The 20,106-nt window shown below is 38.7% G+C and overlaps 1 protein-coding gene across 1 annotated transcript in view; it reads left to right on the top strand.

Annotated features, from left to right (window-relative positions):
- The first annotated feature begins 2,018 nt into the window (after positions 1–2,018).
- Positions 2,019–20,106, top strand: part of LOC122788109 (melanoregulin-like) — a 264,965-nt gene continuing 246,877 nt past the window's right edge. The window contains exon 1 of the mRNA XM_044055043.1: positions 2,019–2,654. Coding sequence (XP_043910978.1) covers positions 2,569–2,654 — 86 coding nt within the window. The 5' untranslated portion in view covers positions 2,019–2,568. The remainder of the gene's footprint in view (positions 2,655–20,106) is intronic.

The following is a 20,106-nucleotide window of genomic DNA, read 5'->3' as shown; positions in this document are numbered from 1 at the left end:
TTTATATCTTTAGCTCAGCTCTACCTCATTTTATCCACTACCACACTTTTTAACTCTCAAAATATTGTAAACTCCCTGAATTACTAACAATTTAGTCATTGGTAAGTCATCACTGGTCTCCATTAACAATGATATTGTTGTGTGTGGCACCTTTCCCTGCTGTTTGTTAAAGCACAGAGCTTAGACAATACTTAAAATCCCTTCCAATTCCAACCTCAAGGAAGTACTCAAACCAATTTTTTTTTTATTTGAGTCCACCTGGCCATTTCTGCACACCATCTTTTCCCATAAAACTTCTTTCTTTCCTTTCATAAACGTAAGCCCCCATTTGCCATGAATGTTACAAAATACAATTAGTGGAAGCACATTTGCCAATGGTTTTAGAAGCCTTTGTGTATCATAGTTTAATAGACACATTGTCTATTTCTAGATATAAAGATGTCTCCCCTTCACTATGATATCGTGTCAAACACTTGCTTCTTTACACCTCTTAGACCATTCCAGTATATATATTTACCATTCTAAGTTCTCAAATGAAGTTAATATATAATTTTCAGTTGAACAACATCATAATACAGATATGTGTCTAGGGCACCCATTTCACCCACTTCTTTCCCAATCACCACAGTTCCTAAGATTTTCTAGGCTCCGCCATCCCAATTAAAATATGTCTTCAAAGTCATACATATAAATGAAAATGAACCACACCGACAAAATCCTAGTTGCAAGCATTTTACATCACAAACCATACTGACACACTCCCAGGTGCAAACATTATGCATCACATATAATGTATCCAATCATTTTCACTCAAACATTACATAGCTCATTTAAGTTCTGCCTTCTTTTAAACCTCATTCCTCCCTTGTATATATTATTCCCACAATTCCTATTTTTTTCCTGTGTAGTTTGGTCCTACCCTTTTCTAAAGATCTCAGTTCCAGTTGTTTTATCTCTGTTACTATGTTACTTAACTGATTTCACAAAGTGGCCCAAATTCTCTACTGGCAGAGATTAGAAAATATAACGGGAAGCAGCAGAAAAAATAAATAAATGCTTACCCTCTCTGGTGTATCTCCAATCCTGTGATTTTCCACTTCTCTCCTCATGCATTTTATTAATGGAATCTTGTACTGACACCTTAACAAAATTCCCAGATATTTAATGTGCCCCCCAACTCAAAAAAAAAGAAAAAAATCTCATACTCTTAGCTCGGTTTTTCCTCTGGTACATAATTTGTGGCAAGAGATGTCGTTTTGGTTATATTGATCTTGTATCCTGAAAAGATGCCAAACTTCTCAAAATAAGAAAAACATATTCAGATCCCAAGCAGGTCTATTCAAATATACCAAAACATCATTAACAAACAATAATATTTTCATTTTATTAACCCATACATTATATGCCCATGTAAGAGATTTATGTGTCATTGAAGCTAGTGGTTCCAGGTATATGGCAGGTAAAACTGGTAACAATAAACAAGATAAGTGAGAAAAACACCGTCCATCTTTAAGTTAGCTGTTGAGTCTGAATACAGCATCATGGTTAAGGCAATACATTATTTTCTAATCGCAAAGGTAAACAAGGCCGTCTCCAAACAATACTGAGACACTGTATCAATTGCTTTTCTGCATTTCACCATATTGTTGCTAACTAATTATGTTTCTTTTGTGATCCCTTCATTAATATCCCTGTCTTCAATACATTATAAATCATGTGGCACCCTCCCACAAAACAACTATAAATTCCATCCTAGATCATAAGTGAAAAGGTCTGTTGGATCAGCATAATAACCTTATTTTATTTACCAAATAATTAAGATAAACTAGCTATTTTCTGCTGCAGACACCGAGTCTTGAAACAAAGTGTTCTTTGCAAGTGTTTCGTATTTTCATAGTCTGTTGAAAGCACCTTAGTGTTTTTGACTTTAGCTTCAGGGAATTCCTTCCTCACATGATTACTTATGACTTGGATTTTTCCTGAGAGTGCATTTCTGCTTCAATGTGCCTTCATTTCTATAAGACTACAGTCTGATTAGAAGCGATAGAAGCTACTCCCTGATCCCAAGCTCTGTAACCAGCAGTGGGCATCATTTCTATAAGACTACAGTCTGATTAGAAGCGATAGAAGCTACTCCCTGATCCCAGGCTCTGTAACCAGCAGTGGGCATCATTTCTATAAGACTACAGTCTGATTAGAAGCGATAGAAGCTACTCCCTGATCCCAGGCTCTGTAACCAGCAGTGTGCATCATTTCTATAAGACTACAGTCTGATTAGAAGCGATCGAAGCTACTCCCTGATCCCAGGCTCTGTAACCAGCAGTGTGCATCATTTCTATAAGACTACAGTCTGATTAGAAGCGATAGAAGCTACTCCCTGATCCCAAGCTCTGTAACCAGCAGTGGGCATCATTTCTATAAGACTACAGTCTGATTAGAAGCGATCGAAGCTACTCCCTGATCCCAGGCTCTGTAACCAGCAGTGGGCATCATTTCTAGAACACCTAACCTGATGCTGGCCATTGCTTTGCACTATCACCAAGCAAGACTGGAAGAATAAGTGCGAAGATGGCGGGTAAAAGTGCTCTTTCCCGTATTTTCTGCTGTTGCTGTGAGGATGAAGAAGAGGCAGAAGAAAAGAGTCGTATTCTCAGGTAAATGCAAACTAAACTCCTTTCTATACAACTACTTTTCTTTCTTTTTTAGCAGGCTGCCAAAAATCACGAGTGCTCTTGCATGATGTTTAAGTGTTAGGAAGGCAAATTGCAAAGAGTGATACTTGGACATGATGCATATATATATATATATATATATATATATATGTGTGTGTGTGTGTGTGTGTGTGTGTGTGTGTGTGTGTCAGGGTAATAAGGGAATCTATACTAGAACTCAGTGAGAACAAGACAGAGAAATTAACTCTGGAGAGAGTAGCATGCAAGATGTAAGACAAGCGCACACACACACACACACACACACATATATATATATATATATATATATATATATATATATATATATATATATATATATATATATATATGCCTGCATGCATCTGTGTGTGCACACACATGCTAGAGTGCACGAGCAAGCATGCACGCACATTTGTGTATGTGTGAATTTAAACAAAAAAGGGAAACTAGTTGCGCATGAATGATTGGTCTTCATATTGACAAACAGATTATTAAAACAGACCATATAAAAACTCTTTATGTAAGGTCTGTGTCAAACATCACTTTGCTTTCTTATTTATAATAATGAAATAGGGCTCAAACTGGTATTGTTTGTTTAAACCACAGGTTATTACATTGAAACAAGAGATGAATACTTTTGCCCTTGTCAGAGCTTCATCAGATCTAAGATGTGCATTACCCTTAAAGCTGGAAGCCTACATTTCCTCAGTACTAGGTTATGATGTCTCTCTCGCTCTCTCTCTCTCTCTCTCTATATGTGTATATATATATATATATATATATATATATATATATATATATATATATATATATATATATATATATATATATATATATATATATATATATACAAATGTGCACATACACAGGCCTGCACAAATGTGAATCCATATTTTTCAAAAAATCATTTAGCAAAGTCCTTTTACAGTCCCCTAAGCAAGTATATTTGTGTAAATTACCATCAAAGATCTACTCGAGTGAAAGAAATCCTGTGAGTGAAGTAAAACAAAAATAAGGTTTGTCTTATTAAAATGTTTCCAAGCATAATAAGGCAAACCTTACCTTTTGACTTTTCTGATACATTATTTATAACCCAGAGAAGATATACTGATTGTAATTCTGACTGCTTGATATCTGCCGATAGTTTCCAAAGGTGTTCAGGAAATGTCTTATCAGGCACAGAAGCACTCAGTTTCACAACACAGAATGACTACTAATAAACTTCCTTCCAGTGGTTAACCCTATATACCTTCTTCCGTACCTACGACCTTGTAGTAGACTTGGAGTAGCAGCAATCTATTTTGTTGGTACTAAGTCCTTGATGACTATCATATCTAGTCGGCAGCAGGCTTGTACTGGTCATTCAGGAGCCTTGCAAGAACCAATTATTAACTCTTAAGCAGCATATAATATGATGTTATTAATCAAGATACTTTCTTCTGCTGGTTCCCATGGGAATACCAAATACAATGAGCTTATACACCACTCTTTCATATTTGTGCTCGGGATGCCTACTCCTGACTGACCATGCAGTAATTTATGGCTAAATTTGAGTCTAGGTGAATAAAATTATGTGTGGCCTTGCCTGATCAACATGTTATCTGTTAACATAGCCAAAAAATGACCTCCTGAAAACAACTTATTTTCCCCACCTTTGTGCTCTCCATGCATAGACATTTGCACCCAAGTTAACTGTAATGATCCTTAATGAATGTGCCAGAATATAGCAATGTATCCATTGAGTTATATTAGCTGGCTTTACAAGTCAGTCAATTAGAACTGTAGTTGAAGAGAGTAAAGACTGCTCTCAGAATTATACATAGGAACCAAAGATAATTCAGCTCGAATGGAAATTAATATATGCAAACTAGGTATATGTAGCCGTTTCTTGCTAATACTAGTAGAGTGCAAAAAACTATTGCCATAAAATTGCCATAAATTCGTAGAAATTAATTAAATGTGGTAGACATTCATATAGTGGAATGGAGTAAAGACTCTTGGTTGCCAGTTTCTGAAAGTTAGTTGCCAAAATGGTCACCAACTGTAAAATGATCCCCCCTCCTTCTTTCTCTATTTGTTTCTTTAGAAAAAATATAATTAGTTCTAAAATTATGACTGAGAAATGACAGAACATCTATTAGATCAGTGGTTAAAGATCACTGCTGCTTGACCCCAGTGTTGAGTCCTGGCTCTGAGTCTGTGCAGAGTTTGCATGTTTTGTCTGTGTTTGAGTGAGTTTTTTTTCTGGGTACTTCAGCTTTAACCTAGAAACATCCTGATTCACTGTCTATTGTAAGTTGCCCATATATACCACATTTACTCTGAGTGGTGGCTGAAAAGCATCTGAGATAAATACTTTCACTTGACCATAAAACAAATATATAAATTAAAAAAAACACCAAATTGACTGCATGACACTGTGACATATTCATTTGCTGAGGGTACAGTGGCATTTATAACTACAGTCTGACGCATTCTGAATCCCTAGAAGTATCTTGTCGACTGTCACCATATATCCAGAAGAATTTATTACAATTACAAAAGTGGCCATTGTGCTTTAATGTTTCTATGAGTGTATACAAAACCTAATGTATTTAATATGTGAGTCAGTCCTATGAATTGCCCTATAAATGCATGCTCTGGGACCACTGCCTCTGCCTAATAGAAGGCAACAAGATAAATACATGATGGCTGCTGTAGCTGCTGGACAACACTTTACAAAACTGCATGCATATTTCTTATGACTTAGCTCGTAGCACAACAGCATTGCTTATTTAGCTAAGCTAATCCACCCCCACTGCCCCCATGTCTCACTGTAAATAACAAGCCTATTATAAAGCATGGCACTGTTTACCCTTTCATTTCTTATGCTTTCAAATAGCCTTCTGTTAGAAGTCTGTTCATTGTGGTAGGCTATGTGCATGTGTGTGTGGTGTAACTGTTTGTGACTCACTAGCTAATGAGGATTAGAAACTGCAGTTTTGTCATATGCGATGCACACAAGGACAGGATTTGTTCGTTGCCAGCTTTGTCATCCCCACACTGGTTTGATGTGCTAGCAGATTTACCAAGCAAAGACACAGAATCAAAAATTAAGTAAGGTGAAGGTTTGTGAGAATGTTCAACTGCCTAGACAATTTTTATATTGTATAAAACCAGCAATCTGAAGATAAAAGACTTGTTGAAGAATCAGAAAGGCTTACTACACTGCAGAATAAGTCTTTCATATCATGACAAGTCTATCAGAATCCCAGGGACTGTAATTCTGTTCCTGGTCATATTTAATATATACAAGCTGGAAGGATAAATGTTTAAATCTTCTCCAAAGATGAAAATAATCCATTCCATTTAACTCCATCTCATTCCATTTATTTATGAAATAGATATGTGTCTAGATTAAAATGAAAAAAAAAAAATAGGAAATATAGTATATGAAGTTCCAAACTACGTCAATAATGTTAAACTTTGAATATGAAACATACAGAAGTATAAATGGCAGTTGTATTCTGAGGCAAGCACACGACCAAATTATGTTTTGTATTTTCCTCTGTCTTACAATAACATGAATACTCTAAACTCACTCGACTATGTACAAATTTAATATCAGATCATGAACTGCCACTGTTTAAAACACAAGACAATGCTGGAATAAGCTAATATGAATTGTTGCTATTGCTATGATGGCTTAGTGGTTAACTACTGTGACTGTGAATTAACTGTGAAATCCAAACAGTCCATTAAAAAAGTGTTGCTTATGCATTTTATATGCAGCCACAATATGCTAGTTTCTTTGTGTAACATTCTGAAAAGTGAAACACTGTAGTTTTACACTTCGTTGAACATATTTATGAATGATTGCCTTATCTGTGCTCTAAATCCACAGGCTTTTATACAACTAAATATAGTGCATTCCTCTCTAAAGAAAAGTTTTTGTGATAAAGGAGGTAGTGATTTACCAATAGGCGCTATCACTACACACAAATTAATTTGTCTTGCAGTCATTTTGTGCTTGACCACTAAAATGTTTGCCAGTTGAGTGGTAATAAGGAAGCTCAGTGAACCACTGCTTTGACCCACTTTAAGCCACTTGAAATTTGTATAAAGATTTATGTCATTCATCATTTGCTCTCTCTGATCTCTGGAGTGAATCCAAACCAAATCCAAGGCATCCTTTTAAATCTACAGAAAAATAAGTATTTGTAGTCACTGTACTGCACTTTTAAACTGTGTATTATTGAATTGCTGCCTACTTTTAACTGTTTTAGCCATTTTTAACAATTTTTCTGTTTTACTGTCTCAACTGTTTGTAGTTTGAGACTGTTTTTACTGCACTTTGCATTTTCTAGTACTTGTGTACTTTATAGCATATGCTAGATTCAGATTTGCTAAATTTAAACTGTTTAGCATTATCTAAGCACTAAAACCAGATATCTTACATTGAGGGGGCCCACTGCACCCTTGTGGCAGAACAGTGTAACAAAGGACACATCTGAGTTGGAGAGTGTTGGAATAAGGCTCAGTAGTGAGCATTTCCATTGGCCAGCTTCTTCAAAAATTGCTTAACTTGCTTTAATAAAGGGTTTTCACAGCTGGTGCAGAAGCACCATGTTTGCGTGGGTTTGCATGTTTTTTTTAACACAGCTTCACAGAGTTTGGTGACCAGCCACTGCTCTACTATCGTCATCTGAGCAATCTGAGGCATCTGTTTGCATACAGCGCACCTTCACACAGCACCGTACAGTGGAGGTAACCGTTGGCGGTTACAGATGCAAAAGCTAAAATAGATTTATTTTCCCTGAGAAGCTGCCCGTGCTGCAAATAAGGACCCCCTTAAATTGCACTTATCTGCTTGGAGGGAACCTCAGCTGGGCTTTCTACAGCATTTGCCACTTTAACTGAAATCTCCTAATCCCTAATAGTCCTGTACCTCTTGACAGCCCCAATAGTATAGACCTAGCATTAAGCCTCCAATTAAATCACATCCTTCCTCATTAAAGTAAGCAGATTTACACCTAGTATTATGGATGGTCTGTTCTCCTCCATTTCTCCTGCCAGTTGCCTTGCCATGGGTATCCTGAGGCAGTGTAGCAATTGCCTCATGTACACTGACAACTCACTACTACTAAACCACTCAAGTGCAATTTGTGAGAGATGCATACACTCTAAGAATTTGGAGTCCCTGCTCTCTCATTCATAGAACAGTGACACTGAACAGGTTGTCAGACCACATGCTACAGCTTCTGCACAAACCATATTCTCAACAACTCAACACAAACCATCATATGCGGACGTACTCAATAGACATTTATCTAAACACCACAGACCTCCAAAACACAAACATGCTACACCTAATACAGTACCTACAGCACTCAATACACATAAAACCACAAGCACAAGTGTCTCACCAAACAACCCCCTAAGGCAAAGCACATCTAAACCAAATGTTTTGGTCATAGATGACTCTATAGTGAGACACACAGATGTCCCACTCACCAGACTGGACAAGGAAAAGGTTACTGTCAGCTGTCTGTTGGGTACCAGGATCCGCCAGATCACACACATACTCAAGTCTCTCCAAAAAAAGTACTGTTATGACTGCATCAAAGTTCATGTTGGTGTGAATTACTTCAGAAGTACCTCACTGGACTATATGAAGAGAGACATGACTAAGCTCTCTGAATATGTGTCTCAGGCAGGTATGTCCCTAGGTTTGAACAGCATACTACCTTCACCTAAGATGATACTACAATATAAACAAAGAATGATTGACTTCAACAATTGGGTTAATTTCTGGTGTCATTCTAAGGAGATCCAGTACCTGTCAGCCTGACATGGTAGATAGACCACACTGCTTTGCCAGAGATGGTCTTCATCTGTCACCTCTGGGATTTCAGTAACTGGCTAAGGCTCTTGCCTCCCCAATAGTGCCTTTTTAGGCAGTGTCACAACAACAAAATTCCCAACATAAAAATATCTTCAAACAGCAACCTCAAAGTTATGCTGCTAAATGCTAGGAGTCTAAACCTAAAACTGCACTCACTGGAAGTAGCTCTCACCTTAGAAGATGCTGACATCTGTGCAGTCACAGAGACTTGGTTTGGAGCCATGGAACACACCCCAAACATACTGGGTTATAATGCCTTCCACACATTCCGACCACAAACTGAAAGTCTGAGAACTAAAGGCGGTAGAGTATTAATATTCATCAAAGATAAATACACCTCTAGACTGGTTAAACAAAACAACCCCCTCAAACTAACCCAGGTCCAGTTGACTGTAAGTAAGACCCATCTCCAAGTTATTGACAGTTATAGGACCCCCTCTATGAACCAGGGTACCCAAACTGCATACTTAGGTCTACTTGAATCACTTAAGATACAACCAAACACCCTGGTTTTAGGTGACTTTAATGTCCTATCCATAAATTGGGTAAATTATATGTGTACTAACACACTTACCCAAAGGTTCTTGGACTTCATCAACTCCAATGCCCTGGATCAGTTGGTTGACATCTCCACAAGGGGCCCAAACATTATGGATCTGGTGCTCACTAACATGGTGATTGTTGCACCACCCCCATGTGTGTGGCCCTCCCTAGTAAGGTCTGATCATAAATCAGTCTTATTAGAAGTAACAATAACACCTGTGCCCCATTAGCAGCAACTAGATAAAAAAATCCAAAGCCAGTTACAACATTATATGTGACAGCATTAATAGCTTCATAGCCTCTACTGTCACTGATAACATGGACACCTATACTGGGATTTACACCAATGCCTTGCATAAGCATCTATACAAATGTATTGACTTGGCCACACCTGATACGATCAAAACAAGATCCTTAAAAAAGAACAAGACTGCCAGGTGAACATCCACTGTTAACAGTTATACAATAAGAGAAAGAAATTGATTTCCAAGAGCAGAAAGGAATGGTGTCTAAACTGGAAGCATTCCCTCTTCAGCTTAAACAGGCAAATAAGACACCTCATAAGGCATTCTAAAGCTAACTATGAATCTAAATTAGTCTCCTTCACTAAGGATAACCATAAGGCCTTCTTTAGTTACATCAGAAACCTTAAAGGAAAAACTGAAATCTGCACAGAACTGGTTGTTAATGGCATCATGTATATTGAACCTGCCGAAATAGCCAACCTGCTAGCTGACAGATTAATTGAGAACTTCTGTCCCCCTGTCCCTGCCACATATCCCCAAAGCATCCCTCCCACCTGCCCTCTGCCTAGTATCTCCAAGGAGCAGGTCATAAATGCTCTCTCCAAAGCCAAGAAACTGCCTCTGTGGGACCTAATCATATCCCAGGCTGCATTCTAAATGGATTAAAACAGGAACTAGCTGCACCACTGGGCACCACTGGGTACTCCTTTTAACCACAGTCTAAGTACTGGTTTTGTACCTGCTGAATGGAAAGCAGCAACCATCATCCCATTACATAAAGGCAGCACCGCAACAGACCCTGGGAACTATAGACCCATAAACCTGACCAGCTTAATCTGCAAGGCTATGGAAAGAATAATCATAGACCTTATCAACAAAGATATAGGAGGCCTCCAAACACTTGACCCAACCCTGTTTAGCTTTGCCACTTGAATTTGGTGGACTTCTTTGAGACCAAAGCCCTGAACAAAGGCAAATCCATGCATATGGCCTATCTGGACCTGGCCAAGGCCTTTGACACTATTCACCACTCATGCATCATTGAAAATCTCACCCAGATGGAGATCAACCCATATATTGTCAGATGGGTTGCAAACTAGCTCACCGATAAAATACACAATGTCCCACCAGTGTTGAAACTAAGAGCTGCAAAACTCTAACAAGATGTTTTAAACATTTTATTTGGTTTTATCTATTTATTTATTTTGTTTTTATGTATTTGTATTTTTATCAACAAGTTCTATCAAATCAGTGATTCTTCACTAGAGTTTTATATTTTTAAACTTTTACAAGAAATTTCAGACAACGCTTGTGAAATCAAGTTATGTCATTAGATGGCACTATCTACTAGATTAAATTGGGCTAGAGACTACACATACATTATTTTTCAAATGTGTTTTAATGATTACAACCTCATAGTTTTTCAAACCACATCAAGCTTATCTTATTTTACTCATTTTAAATGTGTTTCTAAAAGTTTTGATATGTATAATCCTTTTATTTTAAATGCATTCATCAATATTGTTTAATCAGCACATTTGTCTTTAAACATTAATTGTTTTTTAATGGGAATGATTCACGATTGGACAGTTTGAAAGTGTTGATTAGTATATAAGATAGTGTTTTTTAAAAAATGGATGTTTAAACTGATGAAGTTCAAGACGAAAACGTTTGTATGCTAAGCGTTATTGTTTTATGTTACTTGGTGGCGTGTTTGTGAACACTCGTTTGGTCTCACTTGTGGAGAATAAAGCGTTTCATCCTAGCCTGGACCAGATTTATTTGTGCCTGGAGGTGGTGGTGCTTTTTGTTTATTAGTTTCAATTTTCCACTACTTGCTCAACGTTGTTTTTTATATATATATAGGTGTTATGTGATTTATTGTAGCATGCATTCATGCATTTCATTGCATGTTGAAATGCTGGTGTTTTTCATCTGTGATAAAGGATGAATTCTGTAACAATAGAAAAAGCGTTACATAATTCAAGGGCTTTTCCCCTTTCTTCTGGTTTGTGCAACACTGAAGTTAGTATATTTAATTTCCAAGGTTGTGGGGGGACCCCCATATAACGTTGTTTGACTTTTGATAATCACAAATGTAACCTATTGGCTTACATGTGAATTACTTTTCTCTGATAATTTTTTGTGATGATTAATGGTAATCATCAATGCGTTTGTTCAGTGTTTTGTGTTTTGATCACAGTCACTGATGATTATTAATTATGAACTCATATATATATATATATATATATATATATATATATATATATATATATATATTCGTGCGCAGACACATACACACACACACACACACACACACACACACACACACACACACACATATGTATATGAGGTACATGTATATGGTCGAATCTAGTACTTTTGGTTGACTTTTTTTAATGTATGCAGTCTGGTCATCTATGCAAATTGTAGACAAGTGTTTGAGATCACACAGTTCTTCGGGCTGATGCATATACACTTTCCTTAAATTGTGCAGTTTCAGAGCTAATACAGCAGGGCGTGTGAGGTGTTTGCTCTCCTGCAAAAAATGTTTTTTTCTTTTTTTTTTTTAATTTAAATTTTTCATGTGGCATGTGGAGTGTGCATGGTACAGATATTACTATTAGACCATGAGCATCGTTGTCACAAATGACCTGACAAACCTGAGTAGTAACTGTCTTATATCTGTATGAGACAATAACTTCATGAAACACACCCCTAAATACCTTATCACTCTTATAAATTAGGCATCTATATTTTTTTCTCTAAGTCTGAATTTTGTATTTAGTGTTTTATGCATGACAAGTATATTTTGTAGTGTATTTTAATGTGAAATAGTTCCTCTATTTATTTAGCCAACTAATTATTTTGAAGGGTCTTGACTTTTTATCTGTTTTCCAGTTCTAATACTGTAGAGCACCATAAGGGGGATGTTGGACTCCTGACCATGCCATAATTTGAACAAGATGGCGGTAGGTCAGGTCGATATAAAAGATCCCATGGCATTTATTGAAAAGAGTTGGAGAAGTTGTCTGGTACCCTGGATAAATTTCCCCTAGTCAGTATGATTAACACCTTGGGTCTCCTTTGAAAAGAGGCCACTGGCCTAGGGTGGCTAACTTGTTCAACAAAGTGTAAATCAATAAATAAATAAATAAACAGTGTGGAATTTTGATACACAGTTTTCAGGGTAGGCAGCTTAGGAGCCCTTCTATCAAACTGTGATGTACCATTGTATAATTATAAGTGTAATTTCATGGTTGCTCTGTAAATCATGTTTTGGATTCAGGTTGCACAAATTCAGTGTCATAGTTTAGATGGATGCAGTCCTTATGTCATATGTTGAGATTTTGAGTCCCATTTATTACGTTTTGAGAGGGCCGTGGACATTTGTTGAAAATAAATGTCTAAAACGCATATTTTCAGGTGTTCTCAGTGGTATAATTTAGCTGTTGGGAAGAAATTCTCTTTTTCAGGTTTTATTGACTCTTTTGCAGCCACTATGATGTAGGTGTTCTAACCTTTAACAAAAGTATTTGAACGACATTCAGCTGCAATTATCATTACAAATGTTTTTTTTTCAACAATGATAGACTGCAGTTTGCTGATGTTATCTGACAGAACAGATACAAATTGTTTATTAAATAAATATTCTTTATCTTTAATCTGCTGTGGTAGGACATTTACATTGGACCTTTCTGATGGGTGGGAAAAGGCTTACTGATTGATTTCAACTTGGAAAATGAAATGTTCAGGGTACTTTCAAACAAAACTGTAAATGTTAGTGCGCTCACCTGAATGGGTATTTTAAGTGAATGCTTTATAGCTGGACAGAAGTAGAGTAACAGTAGCATTTAGGTGATATTTGGAGGTGCAATGTGTTGCATGTAGGACAATATGTAGTCTGTTACAAAATTTGAGTTTCAAATAGTATTGGTCAAAAAATGGGTGTCGGATTAATGAAGTGATTGATTTAATTTTTTACTTTGTACTTTTGATCACAAGTATATGTCATTGAAAAGAGTGGGAGGAAGTATTCAACCTGTGGAATGAAAAGCCCTTTGCTAGTTAGTGGTGAGAGAAAAAAAGTGGCAGCCAGTGAGATTTTGAAGGGCCTGAGGGAATAGGGATCTGTCACTAAATGTCATATCTAGATGGATTGTACTAATTTTCTACTATGTGTGGGGCACTTTTGATGCACACGTAAATAGCAACCTGAATGGTCAGTTGTCCTTGCCTATTTTATATTCATACATAAATATAGAGACTGGACACCCTCATCGTTAGCGGGGAATAGTTCTGAGTGGAGACAGCTGACCAATGGCTGGACAGGCAGGGTTTTTTTTTTTTTTATTAATAATGGATATGTACAGTTTAGTAATCAGTACTGAATGTACATTCAGGAGATGGGGAAGGAAGCCTTGGACAACAAGCACAGTGTTAAATTTGGGAAGTAGGAGTGGCCCTTGCAACAAATACTAAACATGAATTTGGGAGTTGGTAGAATGTAGTCCTGTGTAACAAACACTGAACATGGATTCAGAAGGTAGGTTGGATGACCTTGGACAATGAATATTGAAAAAAATTCAAGGCAGGGTAGTGACATGGGCAACAACTAGTGAAAATGAGTTTGGAGGGTTTACCCTGGACATAAAGCATTTTACTTAATTTTCTGCATTGAATCTTACTTGCTGTCTATTAATTTTCAGTTTGGGTTTCTCTGTTGAAGTCACATTTTTGTTATGTAACTTAAAATTATGAGTCTTGCTTGATTTATGTAAAAAATAGTTTGTAGTGTGATTTTAATGAAAACAAGAAAAGATCAAACATGGTGAAAACCAGTGGGCAGGTACTTTGATATGTATCTTAGAAAAAAGGAGCATCAGAACACTTCCACCATTGATTTACACGTGGAGGTTAAATGCTCAGACATGTGGACAAAACAAGAAGTCTGGGAGATACTCACATTTTTAAAGTGTCTAAGATCACGATGTGATCTTTTGAAAGTCATCTGGCAGAAAATAACACGCAGCAGAATATATATAGTCATGCAGCAGGCCGAAAATAGGAAAAAGTAGTCTTCTGTGAAGTAAAACAAATTTGTGCAAAAGGACAAATACAACTGGTCACAATGGTCACTATGACTCATATAATGATATATTTATTTACTTTTGTTGGACATGTTAGTGCCATTAGAAATTATTTACTTTTATGAAGCCCATACATTTATTCATATTGACTATGGGGCATTTGGCCAGGACACCGTGTAAATTCCCCTGTTTTTCCAGGGGTGCTACAGTGTTGTTTCCGTATGAAATGAAGACACTCCATGATAGATAGTACAATAGAGCTCAGCTCTGTAACTGAAACAAGTGATGTTGCAAGTATAGTAATTGGATGCTAGCAATATAAATGCCAATGATGAAGTTTTGATTCAAGATGGCTAATATTCGGTTTTGAAATGAGGGAGGTAGATACGGTAAATAATTCTCAAATGAAGGTCTTAAAGATCTCCTTAGCTGTTGCAATATTATTCACAGTAGGGATCTCTGGCCAAGGATGGCCTAACATCTGGCCAGTATATCAAAACCTTTATATCTTGTATGTGCCATGCTGTACATCATATTTTTGCTACCCATTCAAGACATAGGGCATAAAGGTGATGTATGGACACAGTTACCAAGAGCATCTTTGTTGAAAGTCCAAATGCATCACATTATTCATTGGTCTGAACAGCCATTTGCTGTGCTGAATACCTAGATATCAGTTAAATACTGCTTTGGGGGCTTTTTGTCTTTTCTCTTGGTCTTGTTTTCTTTTGGTTTCCAAGAGTTAATGTCATCAAAAAAGGGAAAATGTTAGTGTGGGGGGTAGATTCCTCATAAGGATCATGACAAACTGTGTCCTTTTTGTCTGGGTGCTTCTCATGACCATATATCTTATAGTATTTGAAAAGTGTTTGTGCCTAAGACTCTTAGAAGATGGTTGTCTTCCCTCGCCGTCTATCTTGAAAACCAGGAAAGAATCTTCTAACCCCAAGGTACAGTTATGTAAGAAAAAGGCCAAAAAATCTCAGCCAGATTCTTTGGATATCCACTCTCCACTGGATGGTTCTCTAGAAATGGGTGATAGCTCTGTAGGCCATTCATTGTCTACATTGGATTCCTCTGCCATTATCTTCTTGGAGGCCAGCATGGATCCTTCCTTCCACATGTCCTCTGAGGCTTTGCAGGTGTCTGCTCCGGATGTTGATGGGGAACTGCAGTTGGTCATCTCAGAGTGCTTTCGAAGGATTCCTCAGATTCTGGACAGGGAAGAGTTTACGGGTACTCTTATTGAATCTCATCAAGGGTCGGAACCTCTGGTGTTTGCTAGGGGTGTCTTTCCTACCGAGAAAAAAGCAGAAGACTAAACACACTTCTGTGCACCCTAGGGATCCTCAAAGGGAATAGCAGGAGTCTAATCAGGGCCTGTTTAATACCTTAAAGGTCCAGAAGCCTCTCCAAGGGGTTTCTGTGCCTACTCTCCCTTGGACTTCAACTCCAAAATGAACTAGGGAACCCAGTTCCTCAGATGAGGATTCAGATTCTGATGATGGGTCCTTGTTTTACTCTTTTCACATGCCTTAGCCTTTGTCTTATTGTTCTGATGAAGAAGAGTCTATTAGTCCTGAGTCTCCTTCTGCAGAATTATCTTTTGCAGACACTATAGTTAGAATGATGGAATACTTTAAGTGGGTCTTTTCTCAAGTGTCTGATATCCAGGAAAGGTGTTATGAGTTGCTTCAGATGGACACTCCTAATCCTTTTAGTGCCTCTTGTGTTGGCTGCTTTGTTAGACACTTTTTTAGCTGCTTATAAGTCTCCTGATTTTCAGCCTCCTGCTTCAAAGAAACCTGACATGTTCTGTGAAGTTCCTGAGGATTGTCAATTTTTATTTGTGCTCTTCTGTTGACCCTGCTGTGGTGTTAGTTTCCTCTGACAAACCTTTTAAGCTTCTGCCCTCTTCCAAGCTTCTGCTTTCAGATAAGGATAGTAGGGCAATGGAGAGGAGGGGTAAGAAGGTTTACACTGCTGCCACTTTGGCCTTTCAGGCCATCAATTACCAGACCCATATGACTGAATATGCCCTGGCCTTGATTGTCCAGGCTTGTCTGGTTATTTCTGATCTCCCTGATTCTGAAGGTAAGTCTTCTGCTTTATCTATTTTGGGTTCTACCTCTCAAGTCGCTTGCCACTCTATCAAGCACAGCTGTGATGCTACTGATGCCTCTTCTAGAGCTGCCACCTTTGGGTCTGTCATGATGCATTACTCCTGGCTTCATCTACAGTCTTTACCTGAGGACATTAAGGCCAAGTTGCTGGATGTTTCTTTGGATAATAATCTTTATGAAACTGCTCCTGCTGATATGTTTAAGTCTCTTCAAGAAAAAGGTAAGGCTTTGCAAGACCTTAAACATATTTTTGTAACTCCTATCCCTAGGTTCCAGAGGAGTTATCCTATTAAGCCTGCTTTTGTTGATAGCCTTATTAGGCCACTAATGGCAGGAAGAGTGGTAGGCAGTCTCCACCTGCTAGGTCTTCTCAGGCTCCTGTGGGTCAGAAGTCTCCTTTATCTGACAAGCCTGCCTCTCTTTGACTTCTTGCCCCCCCAACCCAACATCCAGGTTCCCTCTGTCCCTTCGTCTCTCTCTCTCTCTCTCTCTCTCATCACCTCATATTCTTGGGTTCTATCTATAATCTGTCAGGGTTACTTCCTGGTGTGGAATTCTCTCCCATGTTTTTCAGGGATTCTCTGACCTCCTCTGGACCAACGTCCTCTTTTCTCAGATGTTCTTGTGTTCCTTGTGGACTAGGGAACTATTCAGCCTGTCCCTTCATTCCAAGTAGGATTGGGATTTTTTTTCCAGGATGTTCCTGGTTCCTCGAAAGAATGGTATTTGAAGACCTATTCTGGATCTCTACTTGCTCAACACCTTTCTCAAGGTCCCTTCTTTTCAGATGCTTACTCTTCAAACCCTGTTTCCTCTTTTAATACCCCAGGCTTTTCTGGTGTTTTTGGATCTGAAAGATGCTTACCTTCATATCCCTATTCACCATCTCTTCAGGAAGTTTTTACATTTCTCTGTCTCTTCCTCTCATTTTCAGTTCTCTGCTTTACCCTTTTGCCTCTCTACTGTCCCAGAGGAATTCACAAAATGTCTGTCTCCTGTGATTGCCTTTTGCAGGCTTCAAGGCATTCGGATTTTATCTAGATGACCTGTTACTTCAGGCATCTTCTCCTAGTTGCCTCTTACAGGATCTGGAGTTCACCATATCTATCCTTCAAAGTCTAGAATTCACTATCAACTTCCAAAAGTCTGTTCGGACTCCCTGTCAAGATCATGTGTATCTTGGTTGTAGTATTCATATAGTGCCAATGTTTGCCTCTGTTCTACCTCCAAACGTTTTTGTCTTTGACAGCTGTCTTTCAGACTGGTCACCCTCTGCCTGCTGTTCCAGCCAGAGAGTTTCTTCAAGCTCTGGGTTTCATGGCTTCTTCTATCCCGATGCTCCCTCTTGCCAGACTGCACATATGGAAGCTTTAATTGTACCTCGAAGTCACTTTAGCTTCAGCATTGCCACCCTCTGGATTTCAGAGTGGCTGTCCTTTCCAGTCTGAAGCAGGAATTTGAGTGTTGGATTCAACAGCTTACCCTCAACCCATGTCTACCTTTATCAGCCTCCAGTTCCTTCTCAAGAACTCCTCACTGACACTTCAGACATAGGGTGAGGGGCAGGCTTCCTGTGGTCACTGAAAGTTTAAGGTCTTTGGCCCCCATATAGAGGTCAGACCATATCAACATCAAAGAGATGAGAGCCCTTATTCTGGCCCTTCAGGCTTTTCACCTGATGCTCTGTCCCAGTCCTCTGAAGGTTTACATGGACAACCCCACAGTAATGTGGTATATCAACAAACAGGGGGACACAAAGTCTTACCTTCTCTGCAGGCTGGCTCTTCAGGCCTGGCATCTGACTCTCATCTAGTTAACTCTTAAAGTAGTATATATATTCCTTCAGAGCACAATCTAGTGGCAGACACTTTGAGCAGGCCCAAAACACAGGCTCATGAATGGCTGCTTCACTGAGATGTGCTGCTGGACATACTTCTTTTGTAGGGTATTCCTCAGGTAGATTTTTTTAACTCCCCTGAACAGGCAGCTCCCTCTTTGCTGTTCCAGAGGGCCATGCCATCCGGCATGGAAGATGGGCACCCTTTCTTTTCCTTGGAAAGGGATGCTTCTCTATGCCTTCCCTCCCCTTTCCCTACTTCCAATAGTCCAGTAGAAGATTTCACTGGAACTGCCAAGAATCTTGTAGTGACTCCCTTTTGGCCAAGACAGCACTAGTCCCTTCTCTTAATCCATCTGGCTGAGGGCAATCACCACAAGTCACCTCATTGGCTGGACCTCCTCACACAGGACAAGGGGTCACTTATCCATCCTTGTTTGACCACTGTTCAACTCACACTGTGGATGATAGGGTTTTGATCCCTTTTAGGCACCTCTTTTATGACAACATGCTCAGTATTTTACAGGAGGCAAGGAAACCTGTAACCAGTAAGTCTTATATGTCCAAATGGAAGAGATTTTCTGTCTGGTGCCATGATCATAACCAGGACCCTTTTTTAGTGGAGGTCCCTATGGTTCTTTCCTATTTGTGTGAGTTGCTCCAGTCTAGCTGGCTTATTCTTGTGTTAAGGCCCATTTGTCAGCTATTTCTGCCTGTCTGCCCTTGAATCCTCTTTTGGCTTCTCGATTTAAAGTCAAACAGATTCTTAAAGGTGTACTGCATCTTAGGTCCCTAGGAAAGCCTGTTTCTCCCTCTTTGGGACCATAATTTTGTTTTAGAAAAATTGATCCAGGCTCATTTTCAGCCTGTGGGTTCAGCTTCTCTGCAACATGTACCTGGGAGACTGTCATATTGCTTGTTCTTACTTCTGCTTGGAAAGTTTCTGAGCTTCAAGCCCAATGGCCATTCCTCCTTTTTTCATAGGGACAGGGGGTCACTTCATATTAATCCTTCTTTTATGGTCAAAGTGGTTAAAGAGTGGTCTTCTCTTGCTTTTCCTTCTCTTCAGTCTGCTAGTGACAGGGTCCTACATACCTTGCATTTGCCCAGACAGCTCATGTTTTATTTAGATAAAACTAAGGCTATTCATACGTCTGACCAGCTTTTTGTTTCTTTTCATACCAGGACATTGGGTTTTGCTGTTTCTTACCAAACCATGTCCTCCTGGATCTCTAAGGCCATTTCCTTTTGTTATTCTTTTAATGGCAAATGTCTGTCTACTTCTGTTAGAGCTCACTCAAGTAGGGCTGTTGCCTCTTCTGTTGCTTTCTTTAAGGGGTTAGACACCAATTCCATCATTGTAGCTGTTACTTTGTCTTCAGTGTATACATTTACTAGCATTATAAATTGGATATGGCTTCTAGGGTCAGAGCAGGTGTTGCTAGGGTCATCCTGCTTTGGTTTGTTGAGGGCTCTTCCCAGCCTTCCACCTCCCAGTCATTTTCTTAAGCTTTTGTACTCTCCCTGTGGTAAAGAATACTGCATAAATGATATAGAAAGACGCGGTACATTTGTGTAAACTCTTACCATAACAGTAGATGTCATGCTCTTAACTGTTGCAGTATTTGTTCCCTCCCTCCATCCACCTTTTTTCTTTTGGATTTTGTTTGTCCTCCTGACAGAGGGTCTCCCTT

Source organism: Protopterus annectens, chromosome 13.part0 (genome assembly GCF_019279795.1).
Source record: "Protopterus annectens isolate FY-2018-M chromosome 13.part0, PAN1.0, whole genome shotgun sequence".
Taxonomy (NCBI): Eukaryota; Metazoa; Chordata; order Ceratodontiformes; family Protopteridae; genus Protopterus; species Protopterus annectens.
The sequence above is the reverse complement of the archived record's forward strand: the minus strand, read 5'-3'. Positions and strand labels throughout refer to the sequence as shown.